The sequence below is a fragment of the Asterias amurensis genome, chromosome 11, assembly GCF_032118995.1.
Source record: "Asterias amurensis chromosome 11, ASM3211899v1".
Classification (NCBI taxonomy): Eukaryota; Metazoa; Echinodermata; class Asteroidea; order Forcipulatida; family Asteriidae; genus Asterias; species Asterias amurensis.
In genome coordinates, this window is record NC_092658.1 from 7,958,019 (window position 1) to 7,982,530 (window position 24,512).

At 39.4% G+C, this 24,512-nt stretch overlaps 2 protein-coding genes across 3 annotated transcripts in view; one reads left to right on the forward strand and one right to left on the reverse strand.

The window, feature by feature from the left end:
• LOC139943632 (probable helicase with zinc finger domain) overlaps positions 1 to 22,331 on the reverse strand; it is a 35,278-nt gene extending 12,947 nt beyond the window's left edge. The window contains exons 1-18 of the mRNA XM_071940344.1: positions 22,278 to 22,331; positions 17,477 to 17,675; positions 16,831 to 16,998; positions 15,813 to 15,869; positions 15,059 to 15,248; positions 14,115 to 14,289; positions 13,338 to 13,527; positions 12,558 to 12,665; positions 11,367 to 11,529; positions 10,494 to 10,911; positions 9,752 to 10,126; positions 8,778 to 8,882; positions 8,008 to 8,214; positions 7,358 to 7,611; positions 3,682 to 3,800; positions 2,854 to 3,147; positions 1,612 to 1,798; positions 92 to 335 (exon numbers count right to left, since the gene is read on the reverse strand). Coding sequence (XP_071796445.1) covers positions 92 to 335; positions 1,612 to 1,798; positions 2,854 to 3,147; positions 3,682 to 3,800; positions 7,358 to 7,611; positions 8,008 to 8,214; positions 8,778 to 8,882; positions 9,752 to 10,126; positions 10,494 to 10,911; positions 11,367 to 11,529; positions 12,558 to 12,665; positions 13,338 to 13,527; positions 14,115 to 14,289; positions 15,059 to 15,248; positions 15,813 to 15,869; positions 16,831 to 16,998; positions 17,477 to 17,659 — 3,437 coding nt within the window. The 5' untranslated portion in view covers positions 17,660 to 17,675; positions 22,278 to 22,331. The remainder of the gene's footprint in view (positions 1 to 91; positions 336 to 1,611; positions 1,799 to 2,853; positions 3,148 to 3,681; positions 3,801 to 7,357; positions 7,612 to 8,007; positions 8,215 to 8,777; positions 8,883 to 9,751; positions 10,127 to 10,493; positions 10,912 to 11,366; positions 11,530 to 12,557; positions 12,666 to 13,337; positions 13,528 to 14,114; positions 14,290 to 15,058; positions 15,249 to 15,812; positions 15,870 to 16,830; positions 16,999 to 17,476; positions 17,676 to 22,277) is intronic.
• Positions 22,332 to 22,674: 343 nt separating this feature from the next.
• LOC139943758 (uncharacterized) overlaps positions 22,675 to 24,512 on the forward strand; it is a 31,008-nt gene continuing 29,170 nt past the window's right edge. For both annotated transcript variants that reach the window (XM_071940541.1, XM_071940542.1), the window contains exon 1: positions 22,675 to 22,834. The gene's annotated coding sequence lies outside the window, so the exon portion shown is untranslated. The remainder of the gene's footprint in view (positions 22,835 to 24,512) is intronic.

Consider the following 24,512-nt stretch of genomic DNA (forward strand, 5'->3'; position numbering starts at 1 on the left):
TGCAAGAACCAGCTGCATCATTAAGTTACAGATTGTAGAAGGGCCGACTGTCTGTATCTTTGTAAAAAGAAATCCTAAAAACCTTTATTACCTGCACTTCCCAATGGAGCAGAGTGACACCGGGTCTCCCACTACCGCAACCAGGGACTGTGCCCTAGTAATGGCAGTGTTCAGAAGCTTGTCATTGGACAAGAACCCGTAATCAGCATCCTCTTCATCTTCCGATGTGCTCATCTCTCCCCTCTTCTTGGACTTGGGTGACTTTGTCTTGGTGGTGGCTTTGCACGTGTTGCGGGTGCGTACTGTACTGATGAACAGGACTCGAAACTGCTTGCCTAGAATTGCGATGTATAAAAAAAAATTCAGTTTAGGAATTCTTGTAAAATCCAAATCTTAAATTACTTTTACATCCAATTTGCTTTGGATGCCCAAAACACAACAGTCAATTAAAAAATACAACTGAACCGACTATTGATGTTAATTTTGAATGTCAGTCATTGGCCGGGTTCAAAAGGCACTGGAATAAACACAACAAGTCGCTGAACATGATAACTGTGTACTTCCAACAGTTCAGTTTTAAAAATTCTACAATGAAGTATGAGACCTACTCATTTTAAATAGCACCATGTAATGGTTTACAAGGTGCTGTGTCGCAATATGCAGCCAATCAAACCAGAAACTCCAGGGCAAACCCCAATTCTTATTTTGATAAGTGCACTGGGTTCTTTTACATGCAATACACAACACACAGGACCTACGGCTTTACTTCCCATCTGAAGGCAGAGCAAAAATAATGCTTTGCTTTATAAAGGAAACGAGTGTAATGAGCAGGGCCTAATTTCATAGAGTTTGGAAGCACCAAAATTTGCTTAGCATGAGATTTCTTCCTAGATAAAAACAGGATTGCCAACCAAATTTACATTTGTTGCATATTGCTTGTTACTGGTATTCAGCTGTTCCTGAAAATCACATGGAAATTTGGTTGGTAATCCTGTTTTTATCTCGGCAAAAATTTCATGCTAAGCTAATTTTTGTACTTAGCAGCTCTATGAAATTGGGCCCTGGACTCGAACTCACTCTCTGCTAAAACAACTCTGCTTGAGTCCAGTGTTTTTAAACGCTCAGCCACAACAGCCACCAGCAAATGGATTATTACAGAAAAACAATAATAATAATAATAATTGTGGCTTCTTATATAGCCTACACGTCCGTCACTCAGTGACGCTCCTGGCGCTGTTACATACAGTATTTCCTGCCAGATGTAGGACTAAGATTTGAATTATGAGACCTAATTCTGATAGCACCATGTAAGGCTTTACAAGGTGCTGTGGCACAATTTTGCTGCCGATCGGACCAGGAACACCGGGGCGAACCCCTTCTCTTTTCGATAAGTGCACTGGGTTCTTTTACATGCGTTATATAACACATGGGACCAACGCCTTAGCGTACCATCCGAAGGAAGAAGCAATGGTTAAGTGTCTTGCTTAAGGGCACAAGTGTCACGGCTGGGGATTTGAACCCACACTCTGCTGATCAGGAAACACCAGAGTTTGAATTCAGTGCTCTTAACCGCCCGGAACCAATCTTAAGATATCAGCGCCACCATCTTACCCTGTACGTTCATCACTCTCTCCACGGACACATTGTGCAGACGACGTTTGCGTAACTCGGACCTGATACGAAACACCTGATCTGAGTAGTGACTCACTACTCCGATGCTCATCTCGTCTAAGTTACCCCAGTCGTCGACCGGCCAGGACTTCTGAAGCTCTGAAACCCTCTCAGAGATCTCAAATACCTACGGAAGGAGAGACAAATTTATGTTAAATCATTTATTTATAAATACCCCAGACAGTTTCTCTACTCCTATTGGTGGAGAGCGCGTCACGTGGGTGTGCATAAACCTTTTGTTAATGACCGGTAAAAAGTGTTAATTCACAAGCGTGACACGCAACCTTGCACCTGTTCTTATAAGACAGTTTCTTCATTCCTATTGGTCAAGAGCAACGGCTGAAACAGTTGTGCCACATCACAGGATACGCGCGACGCCCACAGCATTCCCTCATAAGGGCAGCGGAGGGCTCTACCATTTCATGGCTGGAGGGGTGTTGTGTTGAAAGAAATCATTTAACAATTAAAATTTTGCATTTATTTTACTTTTTGACCCAAAAGTGATGAAGTTTTTGACCGAAAAAGTATTTATGAATGGGAATCAAAGTGTGTTGAATCAGTTTTCAACTAGTGGTTTAAACCCGCCGAGGCCTGGTTCTTTATAATTTACCTCAACTTCGTCTCGGTAAATTATCAAGAACCAGGCCTCGTTGGGATTAAACCACTAGTTGAAAACCTCTTCACCACACATTGATTCCCTTATTTACACTGCGCACATTTCATATCAAGATGTTCCAACGCGCATTATAATATACATGTTTTAAAGTGCTGGTCTCTGCATCTTTTGGCGCTCACAGTGCCAGAACATTGTAACCCTGGTTGTTGGGACAGAGATGGTCCTTGTGATTGATTTAGCTTGGTCACTACCTAGTTAGCAGCACAACTATACACTTCCCAGTGAGGGGGGTGTAAGGAATAAGTTGCCCAAAGATCGCGGTAGTAATGTTCATGCACCATGGGCGTTAAAAGTACTGGATACCAGTGTTATATAAATGTACATTTTTATTACTAATATAATAAAGATATTGACAAAATAGGGAGACCGCCAACATACGGCTAGATAGCTCAGTTGGTAGACGGCAGGCACATTAATGGTCGTTGGTTCAAATCCCGCTCTAGTAAATTTTTTGTTTGTCAACCCCAAATTATAATAATTTTTTATAAAGATAACTTCTTACTCACCTCAGCATTGTTATAAAATGAAGTGCTGTTCTTCTCCTGTACGTCCTCTCCCCTCGCCGTGAAGAATGTGAGCGGATGCCACGTCTTGTGGGGCAGCTGTTTGCCGCTGCACAGCAGCTTGTTGTCATAGAACAGCTTGGAGGTGTACTGCACGATGGCCTCGTGGGAGCGGTAGTTCTCACACAGGAGGATCTTGCAAGGATGCTGGGCGGGGTAGAGATCGTAGAGACGCTCCAAGAGGGAGATGTGGAGGTTGCGCTCCCTGGCAAAGGATGAGTGGACCTCGGGACTGATCTGTCGACGGGATCAAGACGGGAGTGGATGGTATGAGCAAATTAGAAATGGATACTTCAATTCAATAAGCTATTTGCGAGTTAGATTTGCATCAAGTCTTGTACAATGACTCACTTTGTTAGTCACAAGTTACAGCTTAAATATGAACTCCTTAGGCTACAGAGACAATTGCTCTGTCAAATGGTTCTGGGTGGCAACCTCCAGATGAGCAACGCCTGGTACCATTGAGCCATATACATTCATTCAAAACTGTGTTTGGATCTGTTGCCGTCTCTTTTGTAGCCTGCCTCAAATCATATGACATAATCATATAACATGTGATTCTTATATCTCTTCCTAAATTTTACTATAAATCAGCATTACTTTGACCCCCTTTGACCCCCATCTTAAAAGTCTGCTCTAAATTTTAAGGAGTGCTAAGTTTCACATTCCTACTAAAGCACACTTTACAAAAGATGGCATGTGTAGGATTTGAATATGTGTGTTTAACAAAGTTTGCTGCAATCCAGAGGCTAGCCAATCATACACCCTCACCTGCATGTAGTCTCCAGCGAGCACGATACGAGTGTTTTGATTGGCTAGAGCCATCGGCATGATGGTCTCGCATTCCATGGCCTGCGCTGCCTCATCGATCAGGATGTGTGTGAAGAAATCTGCAGTAAAACAAAGAAGAAGAATAGCAAACATGTAGAGTTCTCCATGCGGACCATAGACACTCCGACCACCAAATTATCAAATCCGGTGGAGCTTGTTAAGAGTCCCTGCCTGTAAGAATGTACCAAATTAGGGGGGGGTGTGATTCATGGGTTCGCAGATCTTCTTCCAAAAAATTAGAGTGATACACCATCATACCAAACGAATAAATCCAAAATTTTAGTTTGCTGACGCTTTCGGTTTTGGAGTTACCAGTTATCAAAGTTTGGGCCAAAAAGCCCTCAAGAAACGAATAGTACATTCCCTGTAAACACAAAAACGTGCGCCAAGGTCATCCCAGAAAAAGTAAAACATTTTTTGAAACCTCCAGTTGGGCTTATAACAAAAGTATAAAAAAAAAATTGGGATCTCGTTGGCGCATCATGTTACGCGCACCTGAACCTTTGACGAACAGTGCCCTCGTGCCATTTTCAACGCCTCATAACTCAGCGCGCCTATAAGATCCCATAAATTGAACAAGTTCAAATGAAAGAGCTTGCATCCCTAAAACAAATTTAAGTGCAGAGTGAGTGGGATCTCGTTGGCGCAGAGAGATAATAGAGGTCAAAGTTCAAATTTTACCAATATATTGCGTTTTTGCACCTCCATAACTTCGCGCGCCAACAACAAAAAATTGTTTTTATGGCAACTGGGTATTGGAACAGTTTTCATCTAATGACAAATGAAAAAAGAATCTTGGGATCTCTGCAACTTGCATGTCAAAAGATTTTTTGAAAATTTTCTAAAGTATTGTCATTCCACACATTTTGGCCTAAATTGGCACAACATTCACTTTTTTCATCACTGTAAGTATCTGTGCCAACAAGATCCCATCAATGTTTTCTTGTATTTGGTTAAGTTGAGTGTTCCTAAACAGATATCAATTGAAAAATAATTGGGATCATGTTGGCCCCGCCAATATAACAAAGGTCAAAGGTCATATGAAACTACACTACTGCCTATTTCGGGCGATTTTGCGTCGTCTAGAAATCCACGCGCCAATATGATCCCATTAAGTTGTCTGCGTTTTATGATTATATAGATTCTCAGCAACACATAAAAAGCAAAAACCAAATGGGATTTGAGTGGCGCTAACAAATATTACAGATCAAAAGTTCACAATACATGCCTATACTTATGCATTGCTGTGGCAACCGAAAGTGAGAAATATCCCCCAATTTCAAAATGTTGGCAAACCATGAAGGGGATAGGTCTCCAAAACAAGATAGACTGGACTTGTTTTTACAAATGGTGTTAGTTTAATGTTGGTTGGTAACTGTTGCCAAGGTCAAAGGTTACAAAGAATATGTTGTTTTTTTTATATTTTCTGTCAGGAGCCAACTTCAGAGCCTTTTCAAGATTTTATTTAATGAACAAGGGCTCTTTCCTTTATGTTGGGGAAAACCACTTATAATATCTAGGCACATGTGATTGTCCCAAATTAATTATAGAGCCCTTGTTCATTTGATAAAATGATGACATGGCTTTGAAGTTGGCTCTCCACAGAAAATATTGGTGTTTTGTAATACATTTTCTGTCAAGAACCAACTTCGAAGCCCTGTCAACATTTTATCAAAAAAGGATGGGCTCTATAATTAATTTGGGACAACCATATGTGCCTAGATATTATAAGTGGCTGTCCCAAACTGAAATGATAGAGCCCTTGTTCTTTAAATAAAATCTTGAAAAGGCTCTGAAGTTGGCTCTTGACGGAAATATAAAAAACATCCATATTCTTTGTAACCTTTGACCTTAGCAACAGTTACCAACCAACATTAAACTAAAACCATTTGTAAAGACAAGTCCAGTCTATATCTTGACCAAAATTCATTTTGGAGACCTATCCCCTTCATGGTTTGCCAACATTTTGAAATTGGGGGATATTTCTCACTTTCGGTTGCCACAGCAATGCATAAGTACAATGTGTATAGGCATGTATTGTGAACTTTTGATCTGTAATATTTGTTAGCGCCACTCAAATCCCATTTGGTTTTTGCTTTTTATGTGTTGCTGAGAATCTATATAATCATAAAACACAGACAACTTAATGGGATCATATTGGCGCGTGGATTTCTAGACGACGCAAAATCGCCCGAAATAGGCAGTAGTGTAGTTTCATATGACCTTTGACCTTTGGTATATTGGTGGGCCAACATGATCCCAATTATTTTTCAATTGAAATCTGTTAAGGAACACTCAACTTAACCAAATACAAGAAAATATTGATGGGATCTTATTGGCATAGATGCTTACAGTGATGAAAAAAGTGAATGTTGTGCCAATTTAGGCCAAAATGTGTGGAATGACAATACTTTAGAAAATTTTCAAAAAATCTTTTGACATGCAAGTTGCAGAGATCCCAAGATTCTTTTTTCATTTGTCATTAGATGAAAACTGTTCCAATACCCAGTTGCCATAAAAACAATTTTTTGTTGTTGGCGCGCGAAGTGACGGAGGTGCGAAAACGCAATATATTGGTAAAATTTGAACTTTGACCTCTATTATCTCTCTGCGCCAACGACATCCCACGCACTTTGCACTTAAGTTTGTTTAAGGGATGCAAGCTCTTTCATTTGAACTTGTTTAATTCATGGGATCTTATAGGCGCGCTGAGTTATGAGGCGTTGAAAATGGCACGAGGGCACTGTTCGTCAAAGGTTCAGGTGCGCGTAACATGATGCGCCAACGAGATCCCAATTTTTTTTTTACTTTTGTTATGAGCCCAACTGGAGGTTTCAAAAAATGTTTTACTTTTGTTGGGATGACCTTGGCGCACATTTTTGTGTTTACAGGGAATGTACTATTCGTTTCTCGAGGGCTTTTTGGCCCAAACTTTGATAACTGGTAACTCCAAAACCGAAAGCGTCAGCAAACTAAAATTTTGGATTTATTCGTTTGGTATGATGATGTATCACTCTAATTGTTTAGAAGAAGATCTGAGAACCCATGAATCACCACTTGGTACACTCTTACAGGCAGGGGCTCTTAAGAATGATTTCATGAGACAAACCAACCATGGTCACTGTGGTCCAGTGATTAGACTGAGGACTTGCAATTAAAAGGTTGCAGGTTTGAATCCTACCAAGCTAACAACTTTTTTTACAATGACTATAATAAAGTGCTGTATCACAATTTCTTGATTTGTGCCATTCATAATCATAGACGTTAAACCAATGTTTGTATGATGGAGAGTTTGGCTGTTGCTAGCTTGGTGTTTATATCCCCTTGTGAGAGTTTTCTGAGTTCCCTTGATGGGAAGATCATATAAACAAACAAACAAACAGATAATACAACCCCTTGAAAGGTTTACAAGGTGAAAAGGTGCATCTTGGGTATATGTTTTTATCGTTATAATTTTTTTGTATATTTCTACCTCGCAGAGGGATTTTGGCAGACTGGTGATTTTTTTTTTTTTTTTAAGGACAGCACTCATCCTTAATACAAAGAAAATTTAATAGCCCCAAGATTTTCAGAAATAGCCCCAAGATTTTCAGAAATGAGAAATGACTGTCTCTACCTTGGCCAAGGTCCAGATGACTCAGAAACCGCGAGGTGCTGAGCGTTGCCACGACAACCCTGGACTTCATCACCTCCTCCTTGGACGGCATTAGAAACTTATCCCCGGCCTCGGACATGATGCAGTAGAGTCTGACCAGGGGATGGACCGTTGGTACCCAGCGGTTCTTGAAGTAGATGCGGAGAGGGCGCGCAGCATTGAACCCAGATTCAACGTAAGAATGGAGGTAGTCTTTGATGTACAGATCAGCAGCACTGTTTAAATATTGACAACATTTCCAATCAATACTAACTCAAGAAATATATTTTAAAAGGAAATGAAACTGCATAAGAAAGCTCACAAACTGGAAACACCTACAAAGAGTATATATTGTTTAGATGATGAAACTTGTAAGTACCTACAAACCTTTTTTGCGAACGAACAGCCAATTTATTCAGGAAAGGGAAATACAAAACTAGTAAATTAAGCTGCTACTTACAGATATAACACTAAATTCGTAAATGTTTAAGAATTGAATTTAGATAAAGATAAATTAAAAAACAAACAAATAACTAAATCATAAATGCATACAACCATACATGAATAAATACAGTAACAAACAAAACGAAATGACCACAAAAACATACAAATATATATGACAGCAAAATTACCTGTTTGAATGTGTGCAGATGAGAATTCTGGTATTTTTCTGCTGCAGGATCAGCTTGGTGGCGTGGGCTAGCGTGAACGTTTTCCCCGTCCCGTACGGCCCGACCAGGAATATAGGTGGCAAATGGTTGTTGAGCGGGGACGTCATGGCGATGATGGCCTCTCGTTGTTTGGCATTAAGACGAGGGTCCATGCTTTGGTCCCACTGCCTGTAATTAGAAAATAGTTAATCGTTTGAATGCATTCCCGTCAAAATCTAACATGATTTCTGAGTCAAGTAAACAAACCACAATGGAAACTAACTGGCTAAAATATTGAAATAATTTTGTTCACTAAAACATCAAGGATGTATAAAGTTAATTAGTTTCATATGAAACTTGAGAGACTGCCAAAAAAGGGCTGGTGAGCTCAGTTAGTAAACGCCAGTAAGTTAATCCGGAGATGGTTGGCAGGAAGTCCCGCTCCAGTAAAGTATCTCTGCTCAAACGCAAACTATTTAAAACTAAAGGCCCGGTCCCACTGCAGCAATAACGAGAACGATAACGACGCAAAGAGAATACATTCCATTGGTTGAATGAGCGCGTGCGTATTCTGCGAGAAGCAATTCGACCAATGGAATGCGTTTTCTTTGCGCCGGTATCGTTTTCGTTATCGCTGCAATGGGACCGGGCTTTTACCCAGTCAGTTTACCTTGAGGTTTATTACTTGATATATAAAAAACTTGTTACTGCACGGAATTATGCTCATTTGTTTTGGACTGTTTTGGGCTTACTTGCTTGGTGTCCACGGAATGTTGGGAGCGTTCCTCACATTGGGAAACAGAAGAGTCATGTCCGGCTGCTTGTCCACTGCATAGTGCATCTCACATAGGGGTAACCTGTCAACAGAAGAGTGTGAATTATTCAAATGATTAACCCTCCTACTTATCTGAGACCAATTCAAAAACTGACCTCACAGTAGTGCAGTTATTCATGATCCTATAAGCTAAAATAGTAGTCCCAGCCAATTTTCTATACCTTCCGCCCAGGAAGTAGTTAAAAAGCAGGACAGTTCTTTTCAGAACTGAGAAGTCTCCAGGACATCCGATAAATCTACTCCACGGTAGTAGAATCAAGAAAGACAAGGCAAGTAGATACACACATGGTGTTACCGTAAACCAAATATATAACTCTCCTACTGTTTGACCATATTTTCATATCATGCTATGCCGGCCTGCAATATGATATTATCTGCACAGTATGTATTCAACCCTAACTCTGTCTGACCATTCAATATCACACACTCGAGAAATGAGATAAAACAGCGTGTTAAACTGTGTCAGGAAGTTTGCTTGTTGTCTTGAACAAGTGATTATTGGCCAGGGGTCTTTCTCAAACCACGGCTTGGGCTCTGGCTCAGGCTTAGGCTCCGCGCGCTGTGTGCGCAGCTCGGCCTTTAGCCTGCATTTAAAGCGCGTATTGCTGCTTGTACCTGCACGCGGAGCCTGAGCCGGAGCCTAAGCCGAGGTTTGAGAAAGGCCCCAGTTAACATGTTTAGCTACAAGCATTTAGGTTATTTGGATTCCCCCCCCCCACACACATCCAAGCTCTGCAGCTACAGGATGAACGAAGCAGGCCTCCAATAACAGCGAGGCCAACACGGTCTTGGTCTTGGCCTTGGTTTCCCTCATACAGAATGTTAAAAACCTCACAAAGTTGAGCATTTTATGCCTAAAATGAGAAGAAAAAAAGACTTAATATCCAGTACCTATTGAGCTGGAACTGTAGTTCCACCTTCATCTCCATATCCGTCGTCAGCTTCAACTCATCTACGCACTTCTTCGGAATCGTCAGGTAGATCTCGCCCTTCCCCTTCTCCGCTATCGCACACTCATACACCACCTCAGGGACTGCCTTCTCAGCCCCCTTCCCCCTGGGGCTTTTTCCTTCCTGCGTGGGCGCTAAGAGAACTGAGCTGCAGCTATTCAGGATGAGCTTGCCCCCTCTGGTGTCTTCGGAGAGCTCGTCGTTCAGGCGTAGGAGGGCGAAGAGTTGCCCATCGACTGAGTAGCGGGCGCCGACATTGCGGGAGGGGACGAGGTGAAAACTGGAGCTGAGCTGGAGGGTTGTTCGGATGTTGAATCTGTAAACCAAACATTTAATATGTATTTTCTTTTACTTCAGATCAAGTTCACAAAAACATTGAGATAAACCTTTTAGAATACCCCAGATAGCACAGTAGGGCTTTTAAAGCCAAAATAAACACAAAAATAAATAAAAACTACCAGAGGAACAAACTTTCAAAACTTAAAAAATCCCAGGGGAACCCTGTGCGGTAAGCAAGACCGTGAAATGAACCCCGTTCAGCTGAAAAGTTGCTTGCCTGATCTTAGTGGCTACTTAAATCAGGTAACTAAAATTAAGGAGATTGGGAAATGATTAGTGATGTTTTCTTTGTGACATACAAACATATAAAATGAGTATAAGTAAATATTGAAAACTGCACTCACTTGCTGAGGTCCTTAAAGCGTGCCACTTCTTCAATGTTCAATAAGTCATGCATCTTAGCCCTGTAGTTGTTCTTCGTCAGCGTCTTATTCAGCACAGAGTTGTGAAACAGTTCCTCGGCAGAATGAGGTGCTACGTAGAAGCTGAGCAAGCCCTTGTCTTCCTCCATCCCGTACGGGACCTTCGGTGAGAACTCCTCGATGCTTTTGTTGCTCGCGTCCCAGCGTTCGCTCACGCACGTCAGCGTCGCCCGTACGTCTTCCAGCTCCTTCTGGCAAGCCATGGAGACGGCGTCCACGGAGATGCGTTGCATCAGCGCCGGCTCGCTGCCAAAGTCAAATACGATAGACTGACGGAATGTGCCGAAGATCTGAGACGTGAACTGCAGCTTGATGCGATACAGTCTCTCCTTAGATTTACCTGAACCATGCAAAAAGGGGGAAATTACAAGAATTATAAACCCCAATGTTGATTTTGACTTTTGTGTTCCCAACCTCGTGATCCAATCAGTCCCTTCCCTCTACCCCCTCGCCTTTGTAACCCTCTTCTTTGTTCATCCCTTGCTTTTTCTGTGTGGTTTTCTCATTCCACTTGACTGCTTCTGTTATGGTCACAGTAATCCAGTGGTAAGACTGCACGACTTGCAATTACAAGGTTGTAGGTTCGCATTCTACCAAGCTAACCGCTGATTTCACAATGACTTGCGCTATTCACAATCATAGACAATCAATTAATGTTGTATGAGAACGATTCGCTGTTGCCAGCTTGGCCTTTATATCCCCTTGTGGAAGTTTGCCAGGTTCCTGCGACAGAAAGAATCATCCAAACAAACAAACAAACAAACAAATGGATTTCTCATACACGATGTTACTCACCCGCAAATTGGTTGTTATTATTCAGATTGGTCCATTCCTGGCAGTTATCCGACAACTGTTGAGGAACCTGACGCTTGGCATCACCGAGGGACACGCTGGAGATGCTAAAATGAGGCCGGTGAATGTCATACAAGAGAGCTATCCTATGAAGCATCTTGGACGGCTACAATCGCAAGAAATAATCAAATATTTAAATAATACTAATAAGAACAATATATTCTTCATATAGCTTTCTATAAAAAATCTCAAAACACTGTACAGGAAATCACAACAAAATACACAGTTAAAGACACTGGACACTATTGGTAATTGGCGAAGACCAGTCTTCTCACTTGGTGTATCTCAACATATGCATAAAATAACAAACCTCTGAAAATTTGAGCTCAATCGGTCATCGAAGTTGCTAGATAATAATATTTTTTTTAAACACCCTTGTCACACAAAGTTGTGTGCTTTCAGATGCTTGATTTCGAGAGCTCAAATTCTAAATCTGAGGTCTCGAAATCAAATTCGTGGAGAATTACTTCTTTTTCAAAACAAAAAAAACTACACCGCTTCACAATGTTTTATACTACCAACCTCTCCCCATTAATCGTTACCAAGTAAGGTTTTAAGCTAATAAATATTTTGAGTATTACCAATAGTGTCCACTGCCTTTAACCATTAAATCAATTAACAATAGTTAGTTAAGTATGTACCATAGAGTAAAACCATGTAAGTGCCTTGCTCGAGGACACAGGTGTCCCAACTGACCAAGTCAAGATTCGAACCCAAATTCTGTACAAATTACTACAGAGCTTGAGTCCATCACTCTAGACCTATCGGGCCTTGTTTGGCAGGGGAGTCATTGCTGACAAAAAGTTATAACTGGGATCCAGATCTTATGAGGTACATTGAAATGATGGCACTCCCACAGTTTAATAACCCCTGGATTTATTTATTTATTTATTGATAACCAACAGCTGCTGTTAACTGCTACTAACAGGCATCATCAAATAAGGAATAAGAAAGTAATGAAAACATTCAATAAAATAAATATATAAATATTTAAGGAAACCATAAAAAATAAAATATGTATAACATTTTAAAATTATATAGAACTAAAATAAATAAAAATGTATAATAAATAAACATATGAAAATAAACTTTAAAATATACCTTTAAAACAAAAAAAACATTTGAAAAGCTCACCTTAGAGTGAAGGGTGAAAACCCATGAGTGTACAGAAGATTTTGAAGTAACAGAGACGTTCAGGCCTGAGTTGACAGTCACTTTCACATCATCTAAAGCCTCCGTAACCTAAAACAAACATGAAGAAGACCAGGTAGAATGTCAAACAAACTAATCTAGAAGTAGACTCCATAGAGTAACTTAAAAAAAAAAATTAAATACAGTGAAGCCTGGTTCATTCTTCGCACAAATTGCAAAAGCTTAATGAATTTTCCTACAATTAGGAAAGTAGCATGTACCCAATTGTTTGCGTCTCGTAATGCACTTCACATCCGCTTTCGAGTGAAGTATGATCTGGGCTTAACGTACTATCACTCAACTGAAAAACACAAGACCAACAAATTTCTTTGCTATAAAACAAAAAATGAGTGGGGCACCAGTTGCAACAGTGTAAACTTTATAGAATTTTGGCTGGCATCCAGTTTCTGCTAAGCAAGATTTAGGCGCTACCAGAAAGATAAATAATAAGCGCACAGGAGTGAATACTCACAGTAAAGAGAATAAATAGAAATGTGACCTATGTTTACATTCAAACCGCCCTCTGTTGATAAAAACACTGTATACATCATGTTTCGCTGGGCAAAAAGACGCGTAGTCATGGTAAGATTGCATACACTTTCTAGCCGACTGCCAAAACACAAAGTTTTGCTCGGCAGTATGCGAGCGAATCATATTACGGTTTTCAAGTGACGGCAGAGGTCACATCGCCTATACATAAATAATAGAGCATTCAACACCCACCACGTCTAGAGGTACAGTTGAGGTCATCCACTTCTCTAAGAGTTGATCGGCGTAGCTGATGCCATGAAGCTGTTTCTCTTTAGCTCTCTTCAGTTTCATCTCCCTGTACTTGTATCTTTCTCTCCACTCCCCGAGTTCGTCGTCGGAGTGCGCCGCTGTGCACTGATCCCCGAAGCGGCATTTGTTGCGGCTACATACAAAAAACATACAAACTCTTTAGTAACAAGTTTCACTTGGGCAATTTCATACAGCTGCTTACTCACAAAATATTGCTTAAGAATTGTCGGCTAAGCAGAAAATAGCAGGATACCTGTCACAAATTGTACATGTGACATGGTAGTTTGGCTGGTAACCTTATTCTGGTAAGCATTATTTTGTTGTTCTTAGCCACTTTTTGTGCTTTTAAAGCAGCTCTATGTAATTGAGCCCTGGACTAAATGGTAATGGGTGACTAAAGTATAATGCTAAAGTTCAAGTCACTGTCAACAGTGCAATTTATCTTACCCTTATACAATTTCTATTCTTTCATAGGATTGAGACTTCATGGCAGCAGATATAATTAAGGTATAAACTTCCATAGACCTTATCGCAAATACTCGGTACACGCCCATTGGGCAAGGAATGAGGTGCATGCTGGTCTAGCTAGTGACCAAGTCCGATCGCTAGCTACTTTTGTAGACCAGCATGCACCTCATTTATTGAATAGCGCTTGCTGCCACCTAGTATATCCACTTGTCTCCCGTTGGAGTCAAGACAGAACCAAAGATCATGACTTACTCTAAGCATAGAATGTAGTCTACCCCCGTGATGCCCCTGGGTGGGGGCCGATATTTCCAGTCCCTCCCATCATCAGACATGATAATGGCCTGGTGTGATTGCCCCATGCAGTGAAGATGAAGGTCGACGTCAGTGGCACATTGGACATCACAGTATGAACAATAAAACTTTGAATCTGCACAGGAATGACAATGATAATATTAATAATAATAACGATCTTTATAAGGTGCACAAGTCCACCAGAAGGACATGGCACTGAAACAAAGGAAGAGACCAAAAAGGGGGAAGGGCATCAAGAGAAACCTCAGTTAAGAAGGACGTAATGCTTTTGAAATGAGGTGTGTTTCTGAGAGACTTTAAGAACAATCGAATAGTATTGGAAGTTTTAATGTGAAAATGATCTGTCTCTCCAGGGGCCGATTTCACGAAACTTTACGCAACTGCGTAAGTCCACTTGCGCAACGTTTATGGCGTCCCATAAACGTTGCGCAAGTGGACTTACGCAGTTGCGTAAATTTTCTTAAAACCGGCTGCAGGTGCGATAAGATTTTACTTCTTGAAGAAGATAACTATTTTCAAGATCGAAGGTTGTGAGATGGTTTATAAACATTGAGTAGGAAATAGTTGTGGCTTCTTATACAGCGATTGTATCCATACATCAGTCATGCTGAAGGCGCTTCAATACTTTGTATTTTCCTGCAAGGTATTGTGGAGTTACGCTTTTGAAGTAAGAGGCCTATTCCTTTTACATAGCACCATGTAATGGTTTACAAGGTGCTGTGGCGCAATATGCTGCCAATCAAACCAGGAACACCAGGGGAATCGATCTTCTTTTTAGTAAGTGTTTTAGGTGCATTACACAACAAATGAGACCAACAACATTGGATGTTGGGATGAACGCTAAATTTACAACTAATTTGCAATTACCTGAACCCTACACTTACCTGCTGATTTTGAGGTCCTTAATTTCTGTTTCCCCTCCCCGCTGGCATTCCTCTCCCTATTTTGCGATGGTGCTGCCCCTGTCCCCATATTGCTAGCACTAGTGTGGACTGTCCTACTCTTCCCTGGTAGGGGTCTGGTGGTTGTGGTGTGTGTGCTTCCTACATTATTTACAGTTTTTTCTACAGCCCCCTGAAAGAGTAAAATAAAAAAATTTACAGTGCTGTTTACATATCAATGTGAGGCAGAACTACCAACATTTAAATCTTGCAATCAGGGAGATTGTGTACAACAGTCGAGGTGATACATTCAACACAATAGACCCCTTCCATTGGCCCCACTGAAATGTGTCAAGTGAAAGGCTATCATAGGCTGAGAGTCATGTGCAGCACCAACACATTACACTTATCCATTAGTTGTCATCAAAGATGGCAGTTGATGGTGTTATGTGCAATCCATCTACAGGAACAAAGTTTCCCAAATAATAATAATAATAATAATAGAAATATATAGCGCTTTACACACAAGAGGGGCATCTCAAAACGCTTCCAACATTATTGGAAGATTTTAATCTCAGGGAGATTTGAAAATTTGTTCGACAGAACAGGGAAAGATTGGTTTATTTACAGGAAATTTTCTGAAAGATCAGGGAGAGCTGACAGCTCTGGTAACGGTAAAACAAAATATGCATTACACCGAGAATAATCGCATTGAGTTTCTGTTACTGGAGCACTCTTATAGAAGGAAATGGCTTACCCCCATGTGTTGCCATGCTTTTTTAAGTCTGTTCATTTCTTTGGATGCTTGTGGGTTCTGCAAACCAGAGAGACAGGAGAGCATTAAAAGGGTTGCGGGTGAGGGGGGGGAGGGGGAGGGGGGGGGCATTCCGAGTTCCAATTACTCATGGTCCTATGTATAGCAAGAAAACAAGGCTTTGCTATTAACACACAAGGCAGGAAATGCCCATTAGAATCTGAGCAACATCACTCATAACAATTAAAGACTCATTAAAGCATTTTTTATTTCACCAGCTACTTTAAAGGCAGTGGACACTATTGGTAATTACTCAAAATAATTTTTAGCATAAAACCTTATTTGGTGACGAGTAATGGGGAGAGGTTGATGGTATAAAACATTGTGAGAAACGGCCCCCCTCTGAAGTGCCATAGTTTTTGAGGAAGAAACAATTTTCCACAAATTTGATTTTGAGACCTCAGATTTAGAATTTGAGATCTCGAAATCAAGCATCTGAAAGTGCACAATTTCGTGTGACAAGGATGTTTTTTCTTTCATTATTATCTCGCAACTTCGGCGACCAATTGAGCTCAAACTTTCACAGGTTTGTTATTTTATGCATATGTTGAGATACACTTACTGTGAAGACTAGTCTCTGAAAATTACCAATAGTGTCCAGAGTCTTTAAACAGTTCAAACAAAGTACACGCATATCGTAACATTGCAGAGTCCAATTTAATAAAGCCAGTAAATGCTATAAGCATTAACTTGCAGAGAACCAGTCAAGAGATGTACATTGCATAGCATTTCAGGCGGTAACCGCTTTTTCTTTACAAGATTCAAATTACAAGGGGACCCATTAATAAAAACATGTAAGCAGACGGTTTTTGTTAAACAGAGCAACCAATATTTTGATTTCATAAATGCTGCCTACCCAAAGCAAAGTACGAGGCATGGTGAAATGCCAAAAGGGCCCAGTTTCAAAATGACACAAATCTGCTTGGGTGTTTACAATTTACTCTAGTCAACTAGTACAAACCTTTGGCTCAGCGATGGTCCAGGCTTTGGCCGCCTCATACCCCTCCTTGATCCGTCCCAGTTTGGACAGGGCCTGAGTCTTGCGGGTGAGGGCCTTCGCGGTACCGCTGCGGTTCTGTGATAGGGACAGGAGCTGGTTGCAGTCTGTAAGGGTTTCCTCATACTGCTCCTGTGTAAACAGGAGAAGGGGGTAGGGTAAAATGACAAATAAAATATAAATTGCTTTCACGTCCAATGACGTCATATACCAATGAGCGCCATTTTGATGACGTCATCTCCACAGTTACCATTTTGACTACGTCATACCACGACCTATGCAATTCTAGAGGAGTGTCATACCAACTAGACCCTCAAGATTGCCTGGTAGCTAGAGGCAGTTCTTATCCTATATTTTAGCAGGCAGGGTACGGCAACAATTTAATAGATGTTCAATTTGCATCAGTGATAAAGAATGTTAATGTTGGTTTACCTTACAACAAAATATGTCAATGGGTTTGCATCTCCCCTGAGTAATATGTCTGTAAAAATTTTCACAGAAAGTACTGATTATACAGTGCTAACACACATCGGTGTGTGGGTATATTAAAACCAAAATTAATAGTAACAGTGGCATTGTTATTTTGATTATACACCGTGAGGTCCCTTACCAATTTGAGGTAGCACATTGAGCGTTTGTTGAGGTATGAGAGTTGGAGCTCCCGGTGCTGGTTGGAGGCTGACGGCCGGATGCACCCCAGCGCCTGGGAGAACAGCTCGGCTGCCTCATGGTACTGCTGCCTTAGGTAGCGGTCATTTGCCTTGTCATGGATCTGCTTGTGCCTGCTATCCATAGTATGCCACCTTAACCTGCGCAGGGAATACAAAAAAGGTCAAAGTTTATTGAACTGCACTGAACTCTTCAAACAACAGGCCTGAAATTACACTGTTTTGGCCTTGGTGTCCCTTCAAAAGTGTCCAATATACTTTAAAATTTCCCAACGGAGGTGCTCTTTGAAAAATGAAAAAGGCCTTGCCTTCCGAAGCATAAGCACTGTGTATTTAATAGCGATATAGATTTTAAATGCAACATTTTCTTTTTTAACATCATCATCTGTCAAAATGCATTTTGAGAATTTTTTTTTTTAACATGGGGGGCTTTTCAGAGCGAAAAAGAATAGGTGATGCAACTTCATAACATATTCATCCTTCTTTAGTTTACCATACAAGCACACAAGAAAATATGTAAATGATAAAAGCTGATGTTTAGTATTTGCACCCATAAGGAAGACCCATATACCAGTGTTGTAGCCAGGGTGGGCGATGCTGGGTGGGCCTGCCCACGACTCACAATGTTTGCCAAGCACTCTAAAGCTATACATTATGCCACCCAGCACCGATTTCCCCTAGAATAAATCAAAACATTGTCCACTATGCATTGATATGAGATACAGCTAATGATAAGGAGTATCAATTGTTACAGGAAAAAAAAATACACATATAAATGTATGGTGATTCGGCGAAACAACAAATACAATGTATTGTGTTAAAGCCATTATACACTTTCGGAACAGAAAAAAAATATATATATCACAGATTTACAAATAACTTACAGGGTTTACAGAAGGTAATGGTGAAAGACTTCCACATGACTTCAACCCTGCCATAGACAATTTTACATTTGTTTACAACACAAAAAAGAGTGGCCTTGCACATTCCACTGAACATTATGGGAAATTCTACATATTGTGTAATAATTGCATAACAGCAGTCTGATATTTAATATAAATATGTTTTCTTCATATTGCAAGATACAAATCACAGTGTAATTTAAAATACACGATTTTATGAGTGTTCTTCCCTTGTGTTTTGCACCAATCATGACTGGAAGAAGTCCAGGCTCTGTTGCCGTTGTGTAAACAAGTTATGTCACAGGTTACATAGTCAGTATGCTACCACCATAAGGAGTGTACAATGTACTTGCTCCACTAGTGCACAAGATTTGTTTGTATCTGAAACAAACAACTCTCCTACAGTCTACACAATGCCTGCCTAGTGTGAGTGTGGTTGAATCCAACACAGGTTTCTATCACGAAAACATGTTGTGGCTTGCTCAATTCCAGGAACTACCTCACTCAGAACACCACCACCACTAGTTCGGGCCAACCAAGAAGAATGGAACAATGCAGTTCACCTTTGACCTCTCCCCAGCTGAGAGATATTGATACTACAACCATTACCTCTGTGCTGATAATTCTGCACAGATAGATCAAGAAAATGTTGTGTATCAAACACAAACCACAATCTAGACTTACTGTATTGTATGAATACTTCAACAATGCATTGGTTGGACTAAATACATGTAATATATTATTTTCAAAGAAGGTTATGTTGTAACATAGGATTGTATTGTATTTAAAATAGTTTAAATTATGATAAATTCAAAGAAAAGTGCAGTAAATGTGTTAGATGTTTGGAAGCATACACTTAACAAACAATGTTTGGTATATGGTTGGCACTGTATGTATTAGAACTTTAAAACAAAAAATAGATTTATTATACTGCTGTGGCAGATTTTATTGAAAGGCCATAAGGTTTTTTTTTTTTTTTAGGCAATGCATTTTTGGGATGATGATTCAGTGTTGGAGAAATTTTATTGGTGACCTTTTAAATTCATTTGTTTATACCCACTTGTTGGAAATCTTAGTTTCATTTTGTTTTGTTGAGTTAATTTGTCTTTTTTACAATTGTTTGTATACAGATGATCCACATCTGTTGCTCCACATCTGGGGTACACAATAAAATTAATATAGATTGAACATAAAATAGAACACAAAGCAATAATAAATAATAAAAGCAGATACATAACTATACAACCAGTATATAGGATTTGAGGAATTGCATGGTGGGGTATCAATGTATATTTGGTTTGCGGTAACACCATGTGTGTATCTACTTGCTAGGTAGAGTTGAGACCAATTCAGAACTGACTCCGCGGCAGTACAGTTAATATGATCCTATAAGCTAAAGTAGTAGTCCAGTCTAATTTATATATATTTGTGAATGTTTTGTTTGTTTGTTCACTTTTTCGTTTGCTGTTTGTTTTTTGTTTATTTGAGGGAGGGGTTTTACTTAAATTGTACCTTTGTTTTCAATCATGATTTCCATTGAGCAGTTTTTAACCTTTTTTAGTAAAATGTATTGATGTAATATTATCATTAATTGTAAAGTCTTGTAATATTTAAAATGTTTGATCCCTTCCTATCATTGGCAATTACAGAAGTTGGTTGTTAAAATAAAATACAACTAAAACAAATATTCACCTCCTACGAATTAATGTTTGCAAACTTAGAGCAAGTTCTAGTGAGAATATTTAGTGGACCTTTGAAGCAACCTTTAAACAAGTTTTTCCAAAAGCTCACTGTATGTAAAGGTTAAACCATCACCAATCACTGGCCCAAAGAAATATCCTAAATCATTGTGCAAATAATTAAATCTACAAACCCACAGGTTTGTTGTAGTACATTGCCTTATCTGAACAAATCTAAAATAATATTTGTACTGTAAAACATTTCAAAGATAGCAAAAGTGTGTGTCCCCCCCCCCCCCCCCCCCGAACAAAGCTCTGTTTCAGGTTAAAATGTATATTTGGGGGTTCTTCGACAACATGAGCGTGTCAGCTTAAAAGGCACTTGGTACTCCTCAATTGGAGTATCTGAACAGTTTTAAACATGCATAAAAAAACTGACCCATGATTCCTAAAAGTTTGAGCTCGATTGGTCGTCGAAGTTGAGATGGAATAATGGAAGAAAACACACCCCTGTTGCACAAGTTGTGTGCTTTCAGATGCTTGCATTCTAGGAAGTTAGCACCAACAAAAGGTTAGCATGCCTTTTCATGAGCCGTTGTTTGTAAACATTTCTTGGCCAAGTAAGAAATGAATGGGGTGGGGTGCTGGACCAGTCATAGCATTGCTATCTGGCTGTTAAAACTATTTCTTGCGAAGCCCAGTAAGTAATCATGATTTCAGCAATATTTAATCAACCAACCGCCCACCTCATTTAAACATCTTAACTTTTCGTCATGAATATATTATTACTAGTATAACCCCCTCCCGCATTAGTTTCAAAACATTTACATTAAAAAAGTTAGCTTTGTACCTACAGAAATAGGGTAAACACTAGTGCTGGGCGAATAGTGAAATTTTGTTATTTGGATACCGCTGGCCAACTATCTGAAATTAACCGGATATTCAAATATTTTTTTTGCCGCTAGAGGCCGCTATTAAAAAAAAATTGTGAATGAGATCTTATGGGCGGATTGATATTAGTTTTAGACAGTGTCACTCGGTTCATTCATAAAAATGACCGGATCTAATTTAAAGATGGCGATTTGCTTTTTCTTTTGATCGTGATTGACTCTACGTGAAGGAAAACTTTGTAATCTTTCAACAAATTACATCAGAAATGTCATTGTTTTAACTCTTCACGGAGGTGAGCAGAGTTAAATACTTTTAATAGAAGTTTCATAAGGATTCCGATATTCGGATATTAAAGAATATCCGGTTACTCAGTTGTAATTACAGAATTATCCAGTTTGTAAATAGGTATTCGCGCTCTATGCGGATATCCGGTTCAGAAAAAAAAGGCATTCGCGGTTACGGATAGGAAAACCTATTCGCCATTAACCGGATATTCAAATAATTCGCCCAGGCCTAGAAACACCTTTAGACATTTTAAGTAAACACAATTTTGTACATTATCATTCAATTGTGCAGAAGTGTCGTGGCGGTTAAGTTCAAACAAGAGCATCGAATTCAAACTCTGGTGTTTCTGATCAGCTTAGTGTGGGTTCGAATCCCCAGCCGTGACACTTGTGACTTTGTGTCCTTACGTTTATATAAGCAAGACACTTATAAAACTTTGATATAATACTTTGATACTATTATTATTGTTATCATTTCATTCAACATATTAAAATAGCAATCTTGAAAAAACAAGGTTCCAAAAAAGTGGCAAAGCAAGGGAAAATAATGCTTTCTCAGCCAGTCCGATAAAATAATAAAAATTGACAGGGCAGGGAAATTTCCCAGAAAAATTTCCTTTCAATAATTCCACCTCCTTCACTCCTTTCAGTTACTTAGTCCCTGCCCCTAGTCATTCTTCAGCCTTTATGCATCAAAATACACCCACACACTATTGCGATGTTGTAACAACTGAATGCACTGCACAGCTGTCAATGCACTGTTGATTGACTGTGTGTGTCACTTAGTGGATTCCACTGTGTGTACGTGACGCACATTATTTGTATTGTTAAAACTTTGCAATATTTACATCATCAAATCTTGGGTTTGCACCATCACTTGACCTCAATAACAAGCGCTTTTAACACTGCCCCATTGCCAAATGTCCACTGAGTGTTTAGCTATAACGAAAGTGAACGTCGAACAGATGTCTCTCAAACAATACTCACCTAAAAATTGCACTTGGCTCTTCGTCATCACAACTCCTTTTCTTCGTCCGCCATTTTGGGTGACGGACAGAATGTTCGCGGGAAACCGCGCGAGGGCTCCCTTGCGAGTCAAATAATGGTCTCTACTATTTCAGATCTTTTTCGTTAACATAATAATACCATAACTAGATTATATTTGTTGCAAACAATACTTAAACAAATGATTTGCAGACTCAATTCGAACATAACTCGAAAAATTTAATAGCTTAAGCGTATCCCTTTGCTTTTATTAAAAAAACAACAATTTAACAAAGGCGTTTAAATCGATAAAAATCAACCCCCTTGAAACAGCAATGGAATGATCCAATTCGCCCTGCGTTTTGAGATCATGAAATCCGTTACTCCATCTGCAGCGAAGTTTCGACGTCTTGCAAAAGCAGATCAAGGGACAACAGTTTTTCGACATTTTACTACAAAAAATATACCTTTTGGAACAAGAAAATGGCTCCAAAAAGGAATGGCTGATATACCACTGGGTTCTACGCTTCAGTAACGTTTCAGTTATAATTCAATAGTGGGTAAGTAAACTGCAAAATTCAAATTGTTTTTACTTTTCATTCAATAAATATGACGCAAGATGGCCCATTTACAACACACAGGGAAATGAAGGCACAAACAAAAACGGAGTCGAGCGAGTCCTATTTTCATGATTCGCATTTTTGTCTGTGTTTTACTTTTATCTATGATTTTGATGGTTTGTTTGTTTGCTGCGTTAGGCCTGCTGATCGTAGGGACTGTATTCACAGAATTTAACACTGAGGATTTTGAATGGTTTGCCGTTTTCCCAAATTCTAACTTTTCGAAAAGGCCAAGCAAGGTGAACATAATATTGGACATGATTCTGTGTTCATTCTGTGTACTGATGCAGGAGGTCATAGGTCAATTGTGACGTCAAATAAATTGTAAAGCAGATGCTTTTTCTGTTTCTCTTTTGGGTGTTCCTGCACCACTCATTACTCAAACAATGTTTGAATTTGTTTTAAATAATTTTTAATTTGTTTATTTTTTATTTGTTCATTTTTCTTTGTCTCTTTTAATATGTTTGGCCTCTTGTCTTTGTTTTAAATCTTTCAAAAAGTCCAAGTATCTCTAAAAAACTGAAGACTAAACAAACACCTTTTTTTGTTATTAATTGTTGGACTTTTTCAGATAAGTTTCTGTATCCTGCCACCACTTTTTCATAAGTTATTAAATAAAATAGTATCTCATATTATTAAATAAAATGGGATGTCGGACACTTTGTACCTTTGCCACTTCGTACCCTGGACACTTCGTACCTTTGTGACACTTTGTACCGTAACTAAATTGGTCACTTCGTACCGTAGGTGGGGTACGAAGTGACCATCAGCTGAGTCACTTCGTACCTTCATTAAAATGTGGATTCCTCAATAATTCAGTGTTCGTTGAGATAAAAGGTAATAATACTTAACCCTAACAGACCAAACCCTTCAGAAACATACTGCCCAAATCCTTCAATATCCTTCAGTTTGAAGTTGTCATAAACCTTAAGTGTCCAAATCCTTCAATATCCTCCTTATTGTAAATGAACATACTATCCCAAATCCTTCTAAATCCTTATGTGTTTATGATTTAGTTTAGGACTTTGTTGGGGCCCTTGGTGTATTATATTTGATATTAGGTCTCCAATGGTAAGAGCCCAAAACCTTCACAATCCTATTTTGGCCAAGCTACATGAGACCTAATACCTTCAAAATCCTCCTTTATAAAAATGGCCTAATAGCCCAAGTCCTTCTTAATCTCATCCTCATACAAACTCATAGTGTCCCAAAGCCTTCAAAATCCTCCTGTGCTGCAGATCACTAACAACCCAAATCCTTCTTTGTCATACACTTCAGCAATGAGGATATTGAAGGAGTTGGGCCCTATAGGGTTTATGAATTGTTATTTTTGTTTGAATATGTGAATGTCATTTTTAATGTGAAATTAATATTTTGTATAAGTTAATTAGGCCAAGGACAACATCTTCCGCCAATATTTTTTACAAATATTTTAAAGTCAAACAATCACGCAATCGTCAAAATGGCTCCTTGGTCCCAACACAATAGTAACAATTGGTTTGATTTGCTCTTATTTCATTATAATCTGATCACAAAGCACAAAATAATCATAAACGACGATGCAGAAATCCCGAATTAGTACGGAAGGAAGGTAGGAAGTGTCTCGTGAGAAGGTACG